The sequence below is a fragment of the Psittacula echo genome, assembly GCF_963264785.1.
Source record: "Psittacula echo genome assembly, chromosome: 1".
Taxonomy (NCBI): domain Eukaryota; kingdom Metazoa; phylum Chordata; class Aves; order Psittaciformes; family Psittacidae; genus Psittacula; species Psittacula echo.
Genome location: NC_137735.1, coordinates 107,008,658 through 107,027,540, shown reverse-complemented (window position 1 = coordinate 107,027,540; position 18,883 = coordinate 107,008,658). Strand labels below are relative to the sequence as shown.

Below are 18,883 nucleotides of genomic sequence, written 5' to 3'. Positions count from 1 at the left end.
ACTCATTCAGGCACATTAGGAAAACTGATCATTTCGCTATACAATTTGATCACTGAAGTATATTAAAAAGTAACAAGTAAAGTATGCAGCTTGATCATTAAAGTATGGAAAATTTACTGAACTAGTAAAGCATGAGCCTGGGATGACTTTTGTCTCAAATGGCACCTCATAAATAAAACCCACAACCACAAAGGCAAACATTCACAAACCCAAAAGCTATATAGGTTTAAGTTGTATTTTTCCTAGAAAACAGCTGAATAAGGGGACGTGAAAAAATTCTTGTGGAAATTATTTCTGGATGTTTTATGCATCGTGGATCTTTTGATGGCTTTGACATACGTTGATGAGCTTTACATTCTGATTAACTCTCTAAAATATACACTACAGCATCTGTATATGAGCAGGATGCTCACTGAAATACGGCTCTGTAGAGCTTTAGGGCTACACTGTACAAAAATAGAATTAAAGATGTGAAGTATTTTAAGCAATATAACTGCAGCTTAATATTCAAATAAGAAAAAAAAAACACAGTTATGGCACTTAGCTTGGATGTTGCTAACCAGCTGCAGAAGAGCAAAGGAAGGAGACAGAGAGGACGTTGTCTTAGATGGGATGCTGCTAACCACAGGTGGACTCTATGAGGATATTTGTAAAAGTCCAGACCCCGGAGCTAGGAATATGCATTGCGAACTTTTGGCTGGCCTGCCAGTCCTGTGATTAATAAGGCCTGAATGGAGCTCTTCTCCATTAAAGTAAGTGGCTAATGCATTCTGGCCTGCTGAAAGCTGCAGATGGGAATCAGACTCCCCCAGAAGAAAATGTACTCATCTGTCCTTCCCCACTGTGAGCTATTTCAGATGCAAAAAGGGAAAAAGTAGAGAATGTGTAAAAAGCAATAGTTCAGGTCATGCTGCACAGGTCTGGAACAGCAAGATATTCATATAGCATCAGCACAGCTGCCTATAGGGGGGAATATATGGGGAAAGGATGGATTATAATCAATGTCAAAAAAATTGTTATTTAGCCTTCCTGGAGCTGAGGCTGCTGAGTGATTTGCTGCAAGCTTAGTAAACCTTTACCTGTCAAGTCTGGTAGGGAGGAGAAAGAGGGCAAGGCAGGTTGAGGTGATGGCAAAGAAGAGAGAGAGATTATCACTTGCACCTGTTCAAGAGCAGGAACTGAGCTAACTAGGGGTTTGCTGACATGTGTGTCTCAGCTGGCAAAGGGAATGAGTAGAAACGTATTTAGCAAAGCTTTTTTTCTTTTTTTTTTTTTTAAAGTGATTTAATCTGAAATTATGAAATTTGGAAATCAAATTCTTTGCAGAAAAATTTGCAGAACATTTCAGTATCAAATCAGGCATTTGATTTAGCTTCATCCTGAACTTTTTGTTTTCAAACTAAATTCTCCATTTTTGTTTGTGCTTCCTGTTTTGAGTTTCTCTGCAGTCTCATGCTGCAGAGTGCTTTCATCACCAGCTGAGTGCATTTTGTTTCCAGCCACTTCCATCTAATCAACCTGCCTGCAAAACTGCAGGCTTGTTTGTTCATTCTTGGTGTTCTTCCTGCCAGAGAGAGCATCCTGCTTCTCCCTGGACCAGTACCCATGAGAGGATTCCCCTGAGTATAGCAAGTTTATTTATCTCTCTACAGAGCTAAAGCCACTTGCTTTCACATTGCTCTCAGCAGTGGTTGCTTCAGCCTCTTCCTGTATAAAAACAGGTTCCTTGTGATCTTGGAAACTATTCTTAAATCTACAGAGGGGACAGCACTGACACAGCTTACCAGTTCCACAAATGGAGAGTGCCTGCACTGTGGTTCCCCAAGCACTGATTTGCCTGCAAGTGATGGAATGCACAGAGTACAACTCTGTAGTGTATCTGTTGTAACCATACAGTTTTAGAGCTCAAAAACCGTATGCAACAGAAAAGTTACATCCTTGGTCTTTCCACAACCCTGTTTCCTAAATCCAACAGTGTTACTAACCCAGCCCTTGTGCACTGTGTTCAGGCAGTTGAAGTTCATTTTGCTGCCATGATCTACCTGTGAAATTGCAGCAGGACTATATAATGACCTCCTCTACAGAGGTGGTGCTTTTCCCTGTCTTGAGAGTGGGTATTTTACAGGTTTATTCATTACTCATTGTCCTCATCTGTTGAACCTCTGGGCCTTCCTGTTCTGGGCCACAGATATAATCAGACAACTGACTGTCATCCGTCATGACCCACTGCACCAGCATCAGAGATTGCAGGCCTGCTGGTTATGTCCCTACTCTCAGTCAGCAGCACCACAAACTTTGTCTGAGCTCATGTAGAACAGCTGTGCTCCAGAGAAATATCCCCTCTAGGATGCCTGCATGTTTGCATCTATTTCTGAATATTACACCTGCTTCAGGCTGAGAAATATTAAAGCTTTCCTTACACCATGGTTTAAGTCCATGTTCCTCTTTATCCATAGCAAAACTGGTTTGAAAGTTCCCCTTCCTTGCTCTGCTTTTCTGTGCAGTGCTGTCCCCAAGACTATAATATGCTGTCTGTTATTTTGCTAGGGTATCTAGTTTGGACTCTTTCCTCAATGATGAGTGAAGAAAAGTTTCTAATGGAATTTTAAAATGGCAAATTCTTCTTTGGGAAGCCTTTCGCTCTATATTTACTGAAAGTAGAGGAACAGGGGAAAGTAGGAATAACGGAAAATAGGGAACGTAGTGTTAGACCATCAGCTGTACTGCTGATGGGCTAGACACTGTTGGGAAGACAGAGGAGCAGGGAAGTCTTACTGTGGCTCCTGCTTCTTTAACAAGTTCTATCTAGGCTTAATATTTCATACTCATTTATACAACAGTTATTTTAATTACATTTAGAGGAATGTGGCTTTTCTTTTTTTCTAGACAAGGCAGAGATTGGCATGTGGGCCACCTTTGACTCGTGTCAAATCATATTGTCAAACTATTTTATACCATTACATATTCTAAACACTATCAAGGGTATTTTATCCTACAAATGTGACCCCAAAATTTGAATCTGTTTGTTGCAAACACTTGGTCAAAAGGAAAATGGTAAACTACAGAATGACCCTCAATGGAGTATTCATATTTTGTTTATAACTGGGTTTATTGTTGCAAGCTCCTGTTGCACACCAGCTATCAAATCCTCAGCATGCATAAATCAGCACTCAGGTTAATGGAGCTAGACTGATCACTGCCAGATGAGGATACAGTTCTACTTGTAACCCAGGGATAAAATATAAGCTTTTATATAGTGCTGAGTGCTAGAACAGACTGGCTGGTTGTTACTGGTTATAACCAGGAATTCACCAGTGCATTTCCACCCCAATCCATACTCAGACAACTAACTGCTTCTTCCACACATCTTTAGGGAAGAGCATTTATGGAAAACAACTTGAAGATACATATTGTTAGGATAAAGGCCCATGGGCTAAGCACAGAAGCCTCTAAAACTGTGTAAACTGTCAAAAGGATGATTACTTCTGGCAAAGGTCATTCCCATCTACAAAGAGGGAAATGTACATGTCCCCTTTTTCAGGGAAAGATACAAGGGCTTTCTTGTGTAAGCTATTTCCCAAGACCTTTTCTCTCTGAGCCTCCCCAAAAAGAGGTCAGACTTGTGGGAGGGCAGGGAGAAGGACTAGAGAAATTGTAATTTATCTTGATGTACTGATTAACTTCCTAATTAAGAATTCCTCTTAATAGAAAAATCTTCCAGAAACAGGAAGGAGCTGCAGGAATGGAGCTTCACTAAGCAGGTGTGGGTGGCAGAGCCTTCTTTTATTACTAATCAGCATAGTTATGCCATTTATAGAAAAGGACATGAGGCTCTGAGGGAACTTTCTAAAGAACAAAAATACAGCCCTGCTTTGAACAGCAAGCGAGCTACACAGGGTACCCCATAAGAAAAGCCTCCTAATAATGCCTCCCCTTTCTTGTGAAAGCAGGAGGTGAAAGTGGATTTACATGGTCCTCCCAAGGCACCCTCAAATTCTGTTAGGAAGAGGAAGAAAGCCTGTACAGAGCTGAGCAGGACAGCCAGGTAATCCAGATTTCACAGCCTAGGGCAGCAGCTGACATTTGGTCACAGCATGGGACAGGTACTGCTCGGAGGCCATGTGGTAGTCTGAGAAGCTGTGAAGCAGGACCAGAGTCCTGGCCCTTGAATTCTAAAGTGATATACTTACAGAGCTTGATGGGAGTTGTGGAGCACATGGAAATCACTAAAAGAGAAGTAACCCCTTTTCTATACAACAGAATGTCTTCTATAAATTATCTGTAAGTGTATGCTAGGGCATGTGCTACACAGCTCTCAAGCAGCTTCATTCCAGTTCCCTTTCACTCATGAGGTTAAGTTAGACACAGCGAAGCTAAGAAATGTACCCACACTGTGTATATGGTTAATTTCAAATGAAGAAATAACCATTAAATGTCCAGATGCCCAGTCCAGAGAGTGAGATTTTAGGTTCCACCTCCATGATTTCAGCTAAAGGTGATTCTTCTAACAGCAGATGATAGTGTCATAGATACCCCACTGGATGCACTAACTGCATGTGGTAGATGAATGTAATGCAATAACTGAATATAAAAGCCTTCCTGTTTTTCAATGTGTGGTTTGCAAGAAGAACAAGTGATTTATTTTTTTATTGGCTCTCTAAGATCAAAGTGCATTAGGTCTTATGAAATAAACAGAAAGCTCTTGAAATTAAATAAATTAGGAAAGCTTGCACTTACAAAATATGTTTCTTTAAAAGGTTGCAGGGCAGTAACACTTTCCCTGAGCCTTTGGCTTCATTAGGATAATTAAAACCAGCAGTACAGTCCTTTCTAGTTGCAGTAATATTAGGCAGGCAGAAGGTGTGCCCTGCACTGGACCATGCCTGGCAGTCTTCATTTCCTGACTACGGCACGGTCTGGCTTCTGCTTCTGCAGCCGCAATTCCACTTCTCGCATTTCTTCCCTTAGTAATAATGCAGCCACAGTCTTGTCCCACACGTATGTTTTATGTAAAGCATGGTTAATATTGGAAAGTGTTATTTGCATCTGAAGATAGTGGAGTCTTTTCTGATTAGGAGGCAGGTTTCTTGCAGTTCTGTAAGAAACATATTTTCTTTTCCATCCAGTTATAATGATCATGTGAGACGTGACAAGGAAACAGGAGCGCAGGACCAAAAGCCATCTGTTTCTTTTTTGGTATTTCATATTGCATGGAGCAAGAAGGTGGCAAAGCTTAAATGCTTAAACATAGTGGTATAAAACATGATAGTAACATTTAACATGCTGTAAAGAAATGTCTGAACCAAAACCAGATTTTCTTTTTTGGTTTGTTTTTACCACGACATCTTACCACAGCTATAGTAAAACTGGCTGCTACTTGTGCTTGTGAAAACTTTGCTTTCAAGATATTTTACATGTTTAGTTTAGGCAGTGCAGTGGGTGGAATGTCAGCTTCCACTCCTGAAAATAAGTAGTTTCGTCTTCAAAATTCTGAAACTGCCTATTATTATTATTATTATTCTGCACTGTGCCATTCTTTAGACTAATTTTATAAGTAAAACTTGGTTTGACTTGAAAAACTGCAGTTTACTGCTAATTCTGCAGGTAGAATGTAAATGTTGAATAGACTTCATTGATATTTAACTTTATTAAATGTAGCCTTTTGCATGCACAGCTAGACTTTTGGCATTCTCAGGTATGTCCATACCAAAGCCTAGCAGCATTTCACTCTGCATTTTATTCCAGCCAACTGTATTTTGTCATTTTTATTTCTGCTTGTCATATGACCTTCTCCTGTATTTACCTACAGTGTGCTTTTCCCCATGCAGAATGCATAATGGGAATTTAATCAGCAATAAGCTCCAGTGGTAAAGTTTAAAAAACATACACTGCTGTTAGATTTGAAATGCACACACTGAAGAAAAGCGGTTTGCACACACCTTGTGCTAGCATTAACACTCTTGCACCCAGCCGTTTCCCTGCTTTCCCATCACACATTCTGTGCCTTTACAGCCTTCAACTGCATCATTTAGCTGTAGTATCCCTACTGTGGATGACCAGATTAAAAAGTACCTCCATAAATACGCCTAGAACTTAAAAAGGAAAGGAACATAATTGCCCTCTCTTTCATCTCAGGACTGAAGTGCCTTTTCAATCAAAGAGATTTCCACTGCTTGCTAAAGACTATTCAGATGAGAAGAATACGTTTGGGATATTTGGGCTAGTTAGCACTCACTTCCCTTTTTTCTGTATTAACAGAATAACCCTCTTTGTATGATCACCCAATTTTTTTAGACCTTTGTAAAAGTTTAGGTCAGTCTTGGAATCCTGTGCTTTTGTTGGCCTGTCACCAGCTGGATCACATTTATAGTCTGTTTTTTTCCCTTAACTACTTGCATAGCCCCTTTTCTTTTTTGTGGTGCAAGCCAGAATTCCTGGAAGCAGTTTTTACTGCCTGCAGGATCTCGAAGGCCGCCTTCTCCATGGACTCTTTGACTGGCTGAATGCCACACCACGATTTATAATTTATTCAGTGGATCCATTAGTGATTCTCTGTGTATGTTTTTTGTCTAGACTGAGGAAGGGCAAAAAGTCACTCTGCCTTAATCTGCTTGGGAGCTGTCAGAGAGAGGCGTCTTCTCACAGATACAAGTAGTGACTGCTGGCTTTAACACAATTGCACAGGAGTTTAAAGATATTTACTCTTCAAAAGATACTACAGTATATCAAAAAAGGAGTTCTGGGATATATGTAACCAACATTTTCAGCAGCTGACTGAAGAACAAGTAAGAAACCTATATTATTTTGTCTTGTTAATTTAAGTGTACAACTGGGTAAATTGGCTGTGGCTAGAGACATGTGTTTGTATACTGCTGTGTTTAGGCAAGTAGTTTAAAAATTTGGATGAAATGAAAATGTTTTAAGACTATCATTCCATGAACATTTGTTGCTACATTTGTGGGAGATTATTTTTTTCCTTATCTCTGAGTATGGTTGTGAACTATAATAATCTCAGGCTTTCTAAAGCAAAGTCATGGAGATGCTATTGCTAATAGTGAAGGTGTGAACTTAAAGCACAGTAGTTCTCTTTCACTGTAGTTCTCTTTCACTGTATATTTGCTATTCACTGTATATTTGCTATTTCAAAAGTTTCCTTTTTTTTCATTTTTAAATTAATACACTTCCAGTTGATGGGGGAAAAAAGCCTTCTCAGCATGGAATTAAAGGTATTTCCATGGGGAGCTAATTCCTTTAATGCAAATTCCTTTTTCTCAGTAGCTATTTTGAACTGCTCGGACAAAGAAAGGGGCAAGCATTTGACATTTGCCGGCCACCTTTCAGCCACTTTTCTGGGAAAAAGATTCCACCAGATTAGTGTTAGCAGAGTTTATGTAACCCTGAATTTAGCTTGAATGACTGAAGTCATGGCATGAATCTGCCAGTACAAACCGTCTTATTAGCCCAGTGCTAGTCTCAGGGCAACCTGAGGGGCCAGTCTTTCATAAGATTCTGCTTCTGCTGAACTTAGAATAAAAAGAGCCATATTTTTATCCTTGCTAATGCTGGTTCAGTGTGGTTTTTCCTAGTCCAAAGATGAGGTGAATAATAAAACAGAGGGAACCTTGACTAAAAGATTTCAGATTTTACTTAGCAGCATTCTAACCTTCATGCTCATGATTGCATTAATGCCATTTGGCAGCAAACTAAAAGACAAGACACAGAGCCTCCAAACTCACATGCGTGTCTGCACTACAGAAAGATATTTTGGCACTTTGCTCATTACAGGTATACCCTCTGGCCCAGCATTTTTTACTATAAATTGCAGACAGGAGCAGGGCCTGCTTGTGATTGCAACAAAGAGATTGCACAGTCTTCCATGTTATCAGGTGCTGCTGCACATGTGTAAAGTAGCAGACAAAAGCACTCTAAAAATTAAAATATCTTCCATTTCCCTCTTGAAAATAGCAGAAAACCCCAAATGTCCTATGTGCTCTATTCCTACATACTCTATTCCTCACCACACTTCTGGTGAGCACCTAAGTGCAAGTGTTGTATTTGAACCTGAAGCCTTAACACCAGGTGAAAGCAGAAGTGAAAATGTGGTGATACTCTTTCCTCATCCCTGTGAACCACTGACCAGAAGCACTGGGGTGAGCTCTCAGGTGAGCCCTGGTGAAGGCAGGAGAACACACACCTTCCTGAGATGTGAAAAATATCTTCGTTTTTTCTTATTTGTTTTTTTGGAAGCATAAGGCAGGCATCTCCAGCTGAAGAGTCCTCCAGACTAGATCCTGTCTACACTCAAGAAGCAGCAAAGGGACACAGGAGCTATTTTATACTTAAAAGAACCTCAGGCAAATGAATAAAAAAATCTCGATAGAAACTGTCATCCATAATAGCAACGAGAAACAGGCCTGAGGAGCTTCATTTATATAAACAGCAGCCTTTGTGTGAGTGAGACTCAAGCCCTCTATTTCCAGAGATATTTTGATTTTGACAGGCTTCTCAAAGATATGCCTACGTATATCTATATGAAGATGCCCCAGGAGAGCCTTCCAATCTGGGTACAGGTTTTGCCACTGCTAATCCAAACCCCTGCCGTTCTGGCTGTTGTCACTGCTTAGAGTTGTTACAGAAGTGTTTCTAAAGTCGTAGTCTGGATGACTTCACAGAAAACATCTTTTATCCTTTCCTGGATGATGGCCACTTACTGTTTGCTATTAGCAAGGCTCAGCTGCAGTCTACATCGAGTAGTGGATGAAGAATTTTTTCCTGAAGTCTGAGTTCTTGGTCTTCTTGGTCTTTCAGAATTCCTGATACTGTGACCTTTTTCATAAAAGGCCAAGGATGGTAAAATCTCTGTAAGCAAGGTGTTGATTAATATCTCACCAGCTGGCATCCTCTTTTTATCACAGGCACTTTTTCTGCTTGAACTCCCTTGACTTGCTTGAACTATCGGCAATCCCCCAAATGGCTAAACTTCTTTGGGTGTTAAAATAGTTTCTATAGCTAATCCAGCTCATCAGGGTATTATTCTATTTAATTGAAGTTTGTAATACACTTTGAGATCCCCATATGAAGTACAAAGTATAATCAGAAGTGCAAAATAGAATTGTTTATAATTCATAATGTGGTAGCAGCCAGGCCAGTGGGGGAAAGTTGAAAGGAAATTCAAAATGTATCCTTTGCCCTTTGAAGTTTGACTGCAACTTGGCACTTGCATCAAAGAGGTGACTAGTTTCCTTTAGGGTTTAAGTCTCTGCCAAAAAAGATCAAATCAAAAGCAATCTGAGGTTCCCAATTAGATTTATATTAAAAATCAATAATGAAGACCCTATAAAGGCATACTGATGACTCTTGAAACACAAAATGAGTGCAACTTATTTAAGGGCAGACTGTGCTAATCCTTGCTTTGATTAGTAGCTTATATCATGAGTAGTCCCATTTAATTCAGTGCAGCCACTTACTGAATAAATTGCTGTTCAGCAGGAAATCAACTCAGCTGATTCCATAGGATTCCATACAAAGCCCAAAAGGTGAGCTACCTGCCCTGTGCCAGGCCAAGCAGCCACATGAACCTCCATGGGCAGCAGCAGCAAGGGTATCAGCAGCTGCCCCCAGGTCTTCTGTAGGCTGGCTGTATACCGTAACTATATGTGATTCTCAAGGCTGTAAAGATTTCCTGCTATGTTCTTTCATGCTGATTCATTTTTTCCCTCAGGGTGGAATAATTTGTTGATGCAAATACAATAACTGAGGAACCTTAATGGCCTTCTGAGATGGTGATATCAACTTAGGTGTACCTGATAGCATGAGAAATTCGCCTCAGTGGTACTTAACCAGAATACAGGTGCATCATGTGTTTGATTTACATCTCATGTTAAAGCATTATCCTTCTATACTGCAGCTCAATCACTGTGTCTAATCACAGGGTTTAGTAGTTGAAACAGCACACTAAGGGCCCAATTCAATTAAAAAATGTCCTGCAGAAATCCTTTTTTTCATTGTTTTTCCAGCTTTGTGCAGGCTTCTGCAGAGAAGCTTTGTTTTTTTGTTGTGGTTTTTTGTTGTTGTTGTTGTTGTTGTTGTTGTTTTAATAAGATGGGCCTTAGGATTCCTTCTATTCCAAAGCATCCTCACACTTTTTTAATATATGTTTTGTCATATTATTAGCACATAAGACGATTCTGGTTTTGTAAAACTAGAATTTACAAAAGCCATCTTTTTCTTCATTATTAGTTTGAGAATCTTTGGAACACGGTGGATGTCGGTGATAGTGGACAGTTGAAATAACAGGACTTTTTGAAGAAGTTCAGCTCTGAACTTGTAACAATACCATCAAGCACTCCCAACACCCAACTCATTCTTCAACTTCTGCCAAGTCAGCTACTACTTGTGCAGTGCGTGATCCACGCATGTCTTCTGAGGCTGAACATCCCAAGACATCATCTTCTCCAGTGCAAAACAGCGTAAGTGTGGTTTTTCTGTGGATTTTCTGGATTTTCATTTTTGTGAATAGGTTGAAAATAATACCTGTGAAACTCAGTGAAGGTATTCTTATTGATTTCCCATGAAATCAGACACAACCACCTGCCAATAAGCACACAAGGTAATTTGCAAAACTGTGTTACAATGACAAAAATTGGGCTAGACAGTAACTCTACTGAAGTCAAAGGATATATGTCAATGTTAACCAATAGCATTCCCTGCTGTTGCCATATGCATATCCATCAGTGCTGTGCAGCTAATAAAATTTCTGGCTTTAAGCACAATCAGATTTCTGAAAACAAAGAAAACAATCCAAACTTCAGGTGCCCAATAGCCGCAAAAGCAGCATACAAAAATGTAGGCAGCTTATCTGTGATCATCTGACAAAGCCAGGCAGGATTGGCAGCTGCAGTTTTCCAAAAGGTGTTTGCTGGCCTGTCCTAAAACATTCTGGTGGTCTTGCCTGCTTTCTGGTAGATACCAAACAACAGATGTTAATGCCTGATGGTCTGACTGATAGACTTGCCATGAAGGACAGTGATCCAAGAGAGGTAAGAGAAATGGATTAGGAATGCAATAGTTTTGCTTCATTTTCGCATCCAAGCCTATACTTCCTGTCAATAATGCACTTTGGTCCTCTCCACTGCCATGCTGGCCTCTTACCCAAGTGTTAAAATTCACAGAAAGGTGAGGAAATCATTACAGGAATTGAAATATCCCACTTGCAGAGCTGCACCTATTTATTCTAGTTCTTCAGCTACAACCAAACCTACAACAGAAAATAAAATATTTAGAATTATTCAGTGCCTGGAACATGCTTGGATTTTCTGACTACTGCTACATGGAGATGTTTAGCTACTGAAAAAGAAATAACAGATTGAGCAAATTAAAGATGCAAACAACTTGTCAGGGCTGGTAAAACTAAACATTGTCCCATCGCTGGCTCAATTATTGCATTAACTATAGGTTCTTTCTTGAAAAGCCCAGACAATTACTTACATGCATCCTTTAACGCTTTGATCCAGTTCCCAGTGAAAGCAACAGAAAATTCCTTGTTACTGCCTGTGAATGTTAAATTGGGCAGTAGGAACTGAACTTAATTCTTCCCAAACTTACGGCTGTTGGAAAGACCCCAGCCAGCCTGAACACCAATCAAGATGAGTGTACCTGCAGCATTCATTGCATGGATATAAGTGTGAGTCCTCAGCAAGTCTGCACCAGGGAGACCCTGAAGTCTCACTAAATATGAGATTATACACTGGATCTGGAAGCATAAATACCACTTATGCACATATCATAGGCTGAGACTTTGCTCCCAGATCACCTACGGTACTTCTGAGGCAGCAGTCAAAAAGACGTTGTTCGCCAAGATCTTCTCACATTACTCCTTCTGTGGTTCTGCATAGGACCACTGCTGAACTGAGTCCTCCCAGTAGCAAATCAAAGCAATGTTATTTCATGATTCAGTGACTGTCATTGGTTTGTGTTTGGTCTAAGATGGTTCTACATAGCTTTTTTTGAATATGGTATCTGTTGTTTAATACAAAACATCAAGCCAAATTAAGAAAAAAATGATCAAGGCCCACTAAATGTATAGCGTCATTTTGACACTAAGAGTGTTCTCATATGTTCACCTACAGTTTTGCAGACCAAATTCAAACCAGACTTAGAAGTGACCCAAATGTTACATTCATCTCAAGACCGGAAGACCAGAAACTGGATTTGTCATCTGGTGATTTTTCTACACAACCAGTAAAACCCAAACAGCACTATCTTTTGCTTTTAGATACAAGCGTCCAGTTGTCCTCAGAAAACAACTTGTTCTGCACGTGACCTTAACTGCAAAACAATAGAAAATAAGAAAGAAAATCGAACATTCCTGGAAAGGGATACTGAAAGTGTGCAAAGAGAAGGATACCAGCAATGTAGGAGAAATCCCAGTGTCAGACTTCCTAGGTTTGTTACCATCTGAAAAGTGCTTTATTCATTCTCAGATGTGTTCTGTTATCTTTCTGGTGTCCCAGCCATAGGAACATCTGGTCTGAAGTAAGTGCCACCCACTGCATGATTTCTCCACCTTTCTATTGCAGAGCAGAATAGCCTTGAGTGCAATACATTCACATTCCTATTCAGAATTAGCTACTCCTTGAAAAAGGAGTGCACAGCTTTGCTTGTGGGTACTTTAGCATGCATGCAAGTTCCTCATTACCTTCCAAATTCACTATCCTTTCTGTGCCTGGGGATATGTCAGTAAATAGATTCACCAGATTTTTCCTTGTGAGCTTGTGTGTGTGTCTGATTGCACTGGTTTCAATGCTTAACACCTGCTAATTTGAAAGGACCCTGGATTTTACTCTTAGAAGCACACACATTTGTGTGTGTGTGATGAGTGCACACCTGTATAATCAAATGTAAAGTCATGGCTATAAGAACATGTTAGCTTATCAAATCTTTTATTTAACATTAAGGAGTACTTCTTGTGCATTTAAGATCAAAATGACATGTTATCAGCCTCCTGAAACCATATAAAAAGTGAACTACCGCCCCACAGGTATATGCATATGTGTATACCTAACTATTCTATGATTCTATGTAGCAAGATCTGCATAACACACACAGCAGTCACTGCAACTGATGACCTGGCAGCGTATCCCAGGTAAAACTTGTGAAGATAGGACAACGACTGGCTATTTTTAAGAATGACAAAATTAATATTCTTTCTTTGCATTTCAGATACAGCAGGGAAATTCAATTTGGATTTAAGTGAAGGGGAGATTAACCAAATAACAGCAAAATATGATTTCAAGAAAAACGGAAGATTTGCATAGTATGACTTTCTTCAGAGTTGTGTCTTGTTCTTAAAACCACAGGAAACCTCACTGCTGAAGAAGGTGGTTATATAGAAGCCACAAAAGCCAGTAGGTACAAAGCTCATAAAAATCAAAACAAAATTTGTTTTTTTCAGTTTCTGCTATACTGACAAAGTATTTCATGGCCCATTTTACAATCACTTTTAAACATTTTAAACATTTTAAACTAATATAACATATTAAACTAATAACATTTAAAAATTTTAAACATTTTAAAAAATCCTTTCTCTTATTTAATACCATGGTACTAATCGCCTAGTATTCATTTGGTATCTCTTTCAGTTAGAGGATTTAACTCCTTGGGATCATATTTGGTGTATCCATGTTATAAGGCAAATTGGCCAAATTTGCTAAAATTTGGATGCTAATTCCAAATAGAAAACATGGGAGCTGACAGTTTAAGAGCTTTTGTTGAACTAAATGAAATCAAGCTAGAAATAAAAAGTGCATGGGATGTGTCTTATAATGACCCCAATTTGTCATCAAGCTGTGCCTCAGCGCCATAAGAAAAGTCCAGAAGAAGCTCTCACTTGCAGTGCTGTTAATGGACATTAAAAATATCTGTTATCCAGGACTGGTCAGCACATATTGCGCCCTTGCAGCTCTCCCTACCACATATACTATCTCTCTAAGCTACAATGAAGAGGGAAAAGAGTCCCAGCAAAATGGCTATACACCGGCTGTTTTCCTCTGCCTGCAGTACCGCTTTAGGGCAGAAAAGATCAGAAGAGACCCTGAAATCTGGCTCTGGTGGGCCAGAAAGGAAGGCGTTGGTAATAGCATCCCAATCAAGTTATGTAGTAGGAACGGTGCCAAATTCCAAATCTGCTCATTCAGCGAGCCTGCTACATTTTTAGGCTGACTGTGCCTAATTAGTTTAGATATGGTTAGTAGCAGCATTTTATAGAGAAATTACATTACTGAACTGTTTTCACATGTGGAATGAACAGATTGCTACCAAGGTATGAAGAGAGTATCATTAGGAATTACCAAGTATTCACTACCGGTAGGGACAGTAAGGTAAAACCATTAAGTTTTGCATTAAAGAACTTCATTATCTTCCATAAGATCTTCCTTTATACACAAACTTAATGTCGTAAAATTCCATCCCAGTGTTCTGGGGTGAATAACGCAGTAATTTTTAAGTCCTTATGTAGATGTCTCAAATAATTTTTATTTTATTTATTCTATTCAGAAAAAATAATGAAGGTCTCAGTCCATGTTCTGAGCACATTTATATAAGGTAATATGCAGAGCAATATTTCCTCATAAATTGTTCAGTCCATTTCACCTGATAAGTGTACAGATACCCATCAAAAGGAATCATAAAACCCCCAAATAAACCATTTTTCTTTCAATGGCAGGCACAATTCCTTCTCTTTCTCAAAAGCCTGAGAGAATCAATTGCCTAGGGCTTCATGGAAGCATCCAGGCTCTGAGCAATGAAAATAACCCATGTTACAGTCACCATAAAGAGCTCTTTCTCTGCCTTCAGCCCACAAGGAAGGCTCAGTACTTTGGGTTGGAAACTGCATTATTCATATACCCACTCATTCCTTAGCTGCATAGTCTGTCAGAGTAATACCCCCAAGAGCACAGAAAGATGGTGCAGCTGCCTCCCAGGCCTCTTATAACACATGTAGGTGCAGCACAGCCTCTTTGTGTTCACAAAGCAGATGTATAAAGTCAACAGTGTGCTTCCTTCACACGCAGATGCTTGTGGAGGCTGCAGTGGCACGTGCAACTGGCACCCAGTTACAATAATAAATACCAGGAAAGTGAGATGGAGATGGTTTGGTTTGGCTTATTTTTTAAAAAAAGGTAGCAGAGCAGATCCAGAGCCCGCAGGTGGACTGGGGCTTGCTGGCTTTGGGGAAAGTCCCTTACTCATCACAGCAGTGCTAAAGCTTTGTACAAGTGGAATTAATTTTGCCTTAACGAATAGTTCTGCAGTTCTTGGGTGTTCAGGATACACCAATGCAATGAGTTTAGCCAGGCTAAAAACAACAGGTCACAGCATGTCCCGGTGAAAATCAACCTTATAGACTTGTGAAAACATAGGTTCAAAAACTGGTTACAAGTTATTTTTAAACTGGGAAAAATGTATAGTAAGGTTTTGGGTTTTGTTAAATACTGTACTGCTCCCACAGTTGGCTTATGCAGTCACTTTGAAAAATGAACAGTGCAGAGAATTAAAAATGACTGAAAGAAGGAGTTGAGAAAAGGCAAGCTGAATACATGTGAAAACACTGAGATCTGAGCAGAAGTAACACTGACTTCGGAATCAGTTTCAAATAACAAAAAGTTAAGGCTTTGACAGTGATTAAGTAAATATACCATCTGCACTTCCCAAGAATATCAAAATGTTATAGGTTAAAATGATCTTGTGTAAACAGTATCTTGCAATAATTTGTAAACAAATTATTGTTTACAGTATTAAGACAGTATTACAGTCCAGCATCTTTTCTCTCCGCACTATAGTTCTTCTTCCCGGTCGTGTCCATGGTCTGTTAGTAAATGTGTTTCTTTCTCATCCAACTTCATTAGCTGAGTCCTGGACCACAAACCACATCATTTTTCAGTGCAATGCTGAGAATTCAGCCAAGATCCTGCACTGCCGGAGACCAATGAAGCGAACTTTTAAATCCCATGATGAAACTCATAGCGGTTTGTTAAATGTTTCAGATTTCAGACAAGTAAGTTGCATTTACCGAATAATGGTCAGAAAATTACAGCTGTCTAATCTAAGCTTCCAGATTGATTTTTTTCTGGAAAATGGTACTGAACTAGAGCATATAATTTCATTCTGGCTCCTGTCTGTGACTTTAGCTGTGAACATCACTCACAGTAATCTTTCTCTAATTGTAATTACAATTCCTTGAGGTCTGAGATCTTGGTGAGATCCTGACTACATAAAACAGAGTAAAACCTACCTAAGCCCCTATACCAAGTTTAAACACGTATCTTTCACAAACACGTGGCAACAGAACACAAGCATCTCTCTACAGGCAGCACTGCTATAGCTGCAGGATCCTGTGACCCTCCAACTGCTGTGGCCGCTCCTAAATTTAGAATGGGCTCAAGTAATCTTGATTGGAAAGCTTCTGTTTCTGTTTTCTTTTTCTGTTTCTATTTCTGGAATCCTTTCTCGTCTGTATGCAGCATAAGTCTGCATTAGGTAAGGGATCCATATCCTTTGCAAATATTTAGGCATCTCATATCTCCTCAAACAGTAAATACGCACCTGTGTGTTCTGGATATCAGTGATTCTTCATCAAGATCAATGGGTAGTTTGATTTTTGCTTAGCTTTACTGATTTAAAAATCTTTGACACTGTTTTAACCTAATAATAATAATCACTGTTTGTTCTAAAGTAATTCTGACTACTTTCTATCCAGTTGCAAGGAAAAACAAAAAACCAAAAAGAATAGAGTGAGGCCTGAACCCATTAAATGCTGCGTGCATTAGGACACCCCTTGCTATCACTACTACTGAGCAACCAGCAGACAGGATCCTCACAGTATACAAATGCCTGGATGCAATAAGCAACAATAAAGTGTGTTTCTAATGCTCCTTTTTCCCTGGAGCTGCAGGAAGGTGGGTCGTTACCTGATAGGCATAAACCTGTTCAATATACTGGTCACAGAAACACTCTGTCAAATCTTTACCCATTCAGGACTGGTGGGAATGTGATATGTTCTGGCACTGCCACATAGCTGAAATCCAAGTGCCTGCCTGCTCTTCTACAAGGGCTGAGGAGCTAGATGTGTCAGTGAGGCCATATCAAATTCTTGCCTGAGGCTCCCTGTCTATCGCTGCAGCTTTCTGAGTGTTTGGTCACTGCCTCAGCAGACTAGGCTCAGAAGAGGAGGAGTAAAGATCAGGCTCCTTTGCATTTGATTTTAATTTGTTATGTTCCTCTAGGACATATGATGATTACTATTTGTAGTTAAAGCAACGTCAACAACTTTCATATCAAGCTTCCTAACATGATATAAGCTAAGCAAAAGAAACAACAACAAAAAAACCCCAACCAACACACTCACACAAAAAAATTAACTCTTTGTGGATCTAGATCCCTGAAGAAGCAATCCCTGATTACACAGTCCTACTACAAAGGTGTTAATCTGCTGTTTGACAAGATATCAAGTGATTTGTGGAGGTACAGATCCCTTTATCTCCTAAGTAACTTAATTACTGAAATGGGGAAATTAGCTCTCTACTTACTTCAGTACCACTGCTATTTATGGCTGTACCATCTTGCAAGGGGTCATTAGTGATTTCTGATGCTGAGCTGTTAAGAGGGAAATGGGCAGACTCATCTGATATTGCCAAAAAACTAATGACAACCGGCATAGCACACAAGGACACACCATGCTGGTGGTCACTTTCAGGGTTTAAATTCTGAAGTGCCTCTAAACCCAGAAGTAATCCTCAGAAATTAATGAATTATTTTATTTTCTGTTAGGGCACTGAGAACACTTCAGACCAATGAAGTGCTGAAAAACACACTGGGTCAAATATTTGAAAGATGCAGGTATCTAAACTGGCTTTTGCTATCTGGTGAACCAGATGAGTCCTGCTCAAGCTGGGTTCTCCCTGAAGTGCGAGGAAGCTTTCAGGCTGAGCATTTGTTCCATGGAAATTAAAAGCACTGAGTGCATCAAGAGCATTATCATATACATAGGGGTTTGTACAGTTTGAGGGACTTCTGTTTCTCTGTATGCAAAGGCTTCAGATCACCCAAGAAGGATAGAAAAGAAGATTCCACCTCTTCATCTCATCTCCAGATAGCAGTGGATGCCTTTTAAATATGTGCTTTCTGTAAATTAGCTTCTATGATTATGGGTGCTACACATTTCCCAGTGTGTCCTCAGACAAGTGCTAGTTGTGCTAGTGGACAAAACCCCTGTGTATGCAGGTTTTCAGACACACATCTGAGGGAGCCAGTATTGGCACAGGAAGGGTAAAGGATAATGAAGGAAGGTTTGATTTTCTAACTCTAAGAAACCTAAGAGAGAGTGGAGCTGAACCATCAAGATACTTTGCAATGAAATTTTAGCAAGATAAACAAATGTTTTTACTTCTTGCTCACTCAAAGCACTGAAATAAATTTTAAAGTTGTCTATGTCTTTTGCAGGTTCTTCATGACTACAACATTGGCCTAGCTGAAGAGGAGTTATTCAACATTTTAGAATACTATGATAAAAATTTGACTTCAAAAATATCCTATAATGATTTTCTCTGGGCATTCATACAGTAGGATTTGGTCAAAAGCAAAAAAATCCAGATAAAGACAGTACCTGATTTACAATTTCAAATTTCAAACTAATAAATTATTTGACTATAGCTTTTTTTTATCTTTTCATTAGAAAACTCAAAATACTTCTAAATTCTGACAGTGGTCTTGTGTTGTGGATTAAATCTGCATAGTGAGAGAATTAATTTTGCATAATCCTTTTATCAAAAAAGAAAAAGACAACAATTAACATTGTCAAAATAATACTTCCTAAGACATCTCCAAA

At 39.4% G+C, this 18,883-nt stretch overlaps 1 protein-coding gene across 1 annotated transcript in view; it reads left to right on the top strand.

Moving 5' to 3' along the window:
• The window catches only part of EFCAB6 (EF-hand calcium binding domain 6), a gene marked incomplete at both ends in the record, with an annotated part of 111,726 nt that extends 93,105 nt beyond the window's left edge, over nucleotides 1-18,621 (top strand). Inside the window, 4 exon segments of the mRNA XM_080609804.1 lie at nucleotides 6,574-6,591; nucleotides 15,906-15,960; nucleotides 15,963-16,054; nucleotides 18,499-18,621. Coding sequence (XP_080465930.1) covers nucleotides 6,574-6,591; nucleotides 15,906-15,960; nucleotides 15,963-16,054; nucleotides 18,499-18,621 — 288 coding nt within the window.
• Nucleotides 18,622-18,883: the final 262 nt, after the last annotated feature.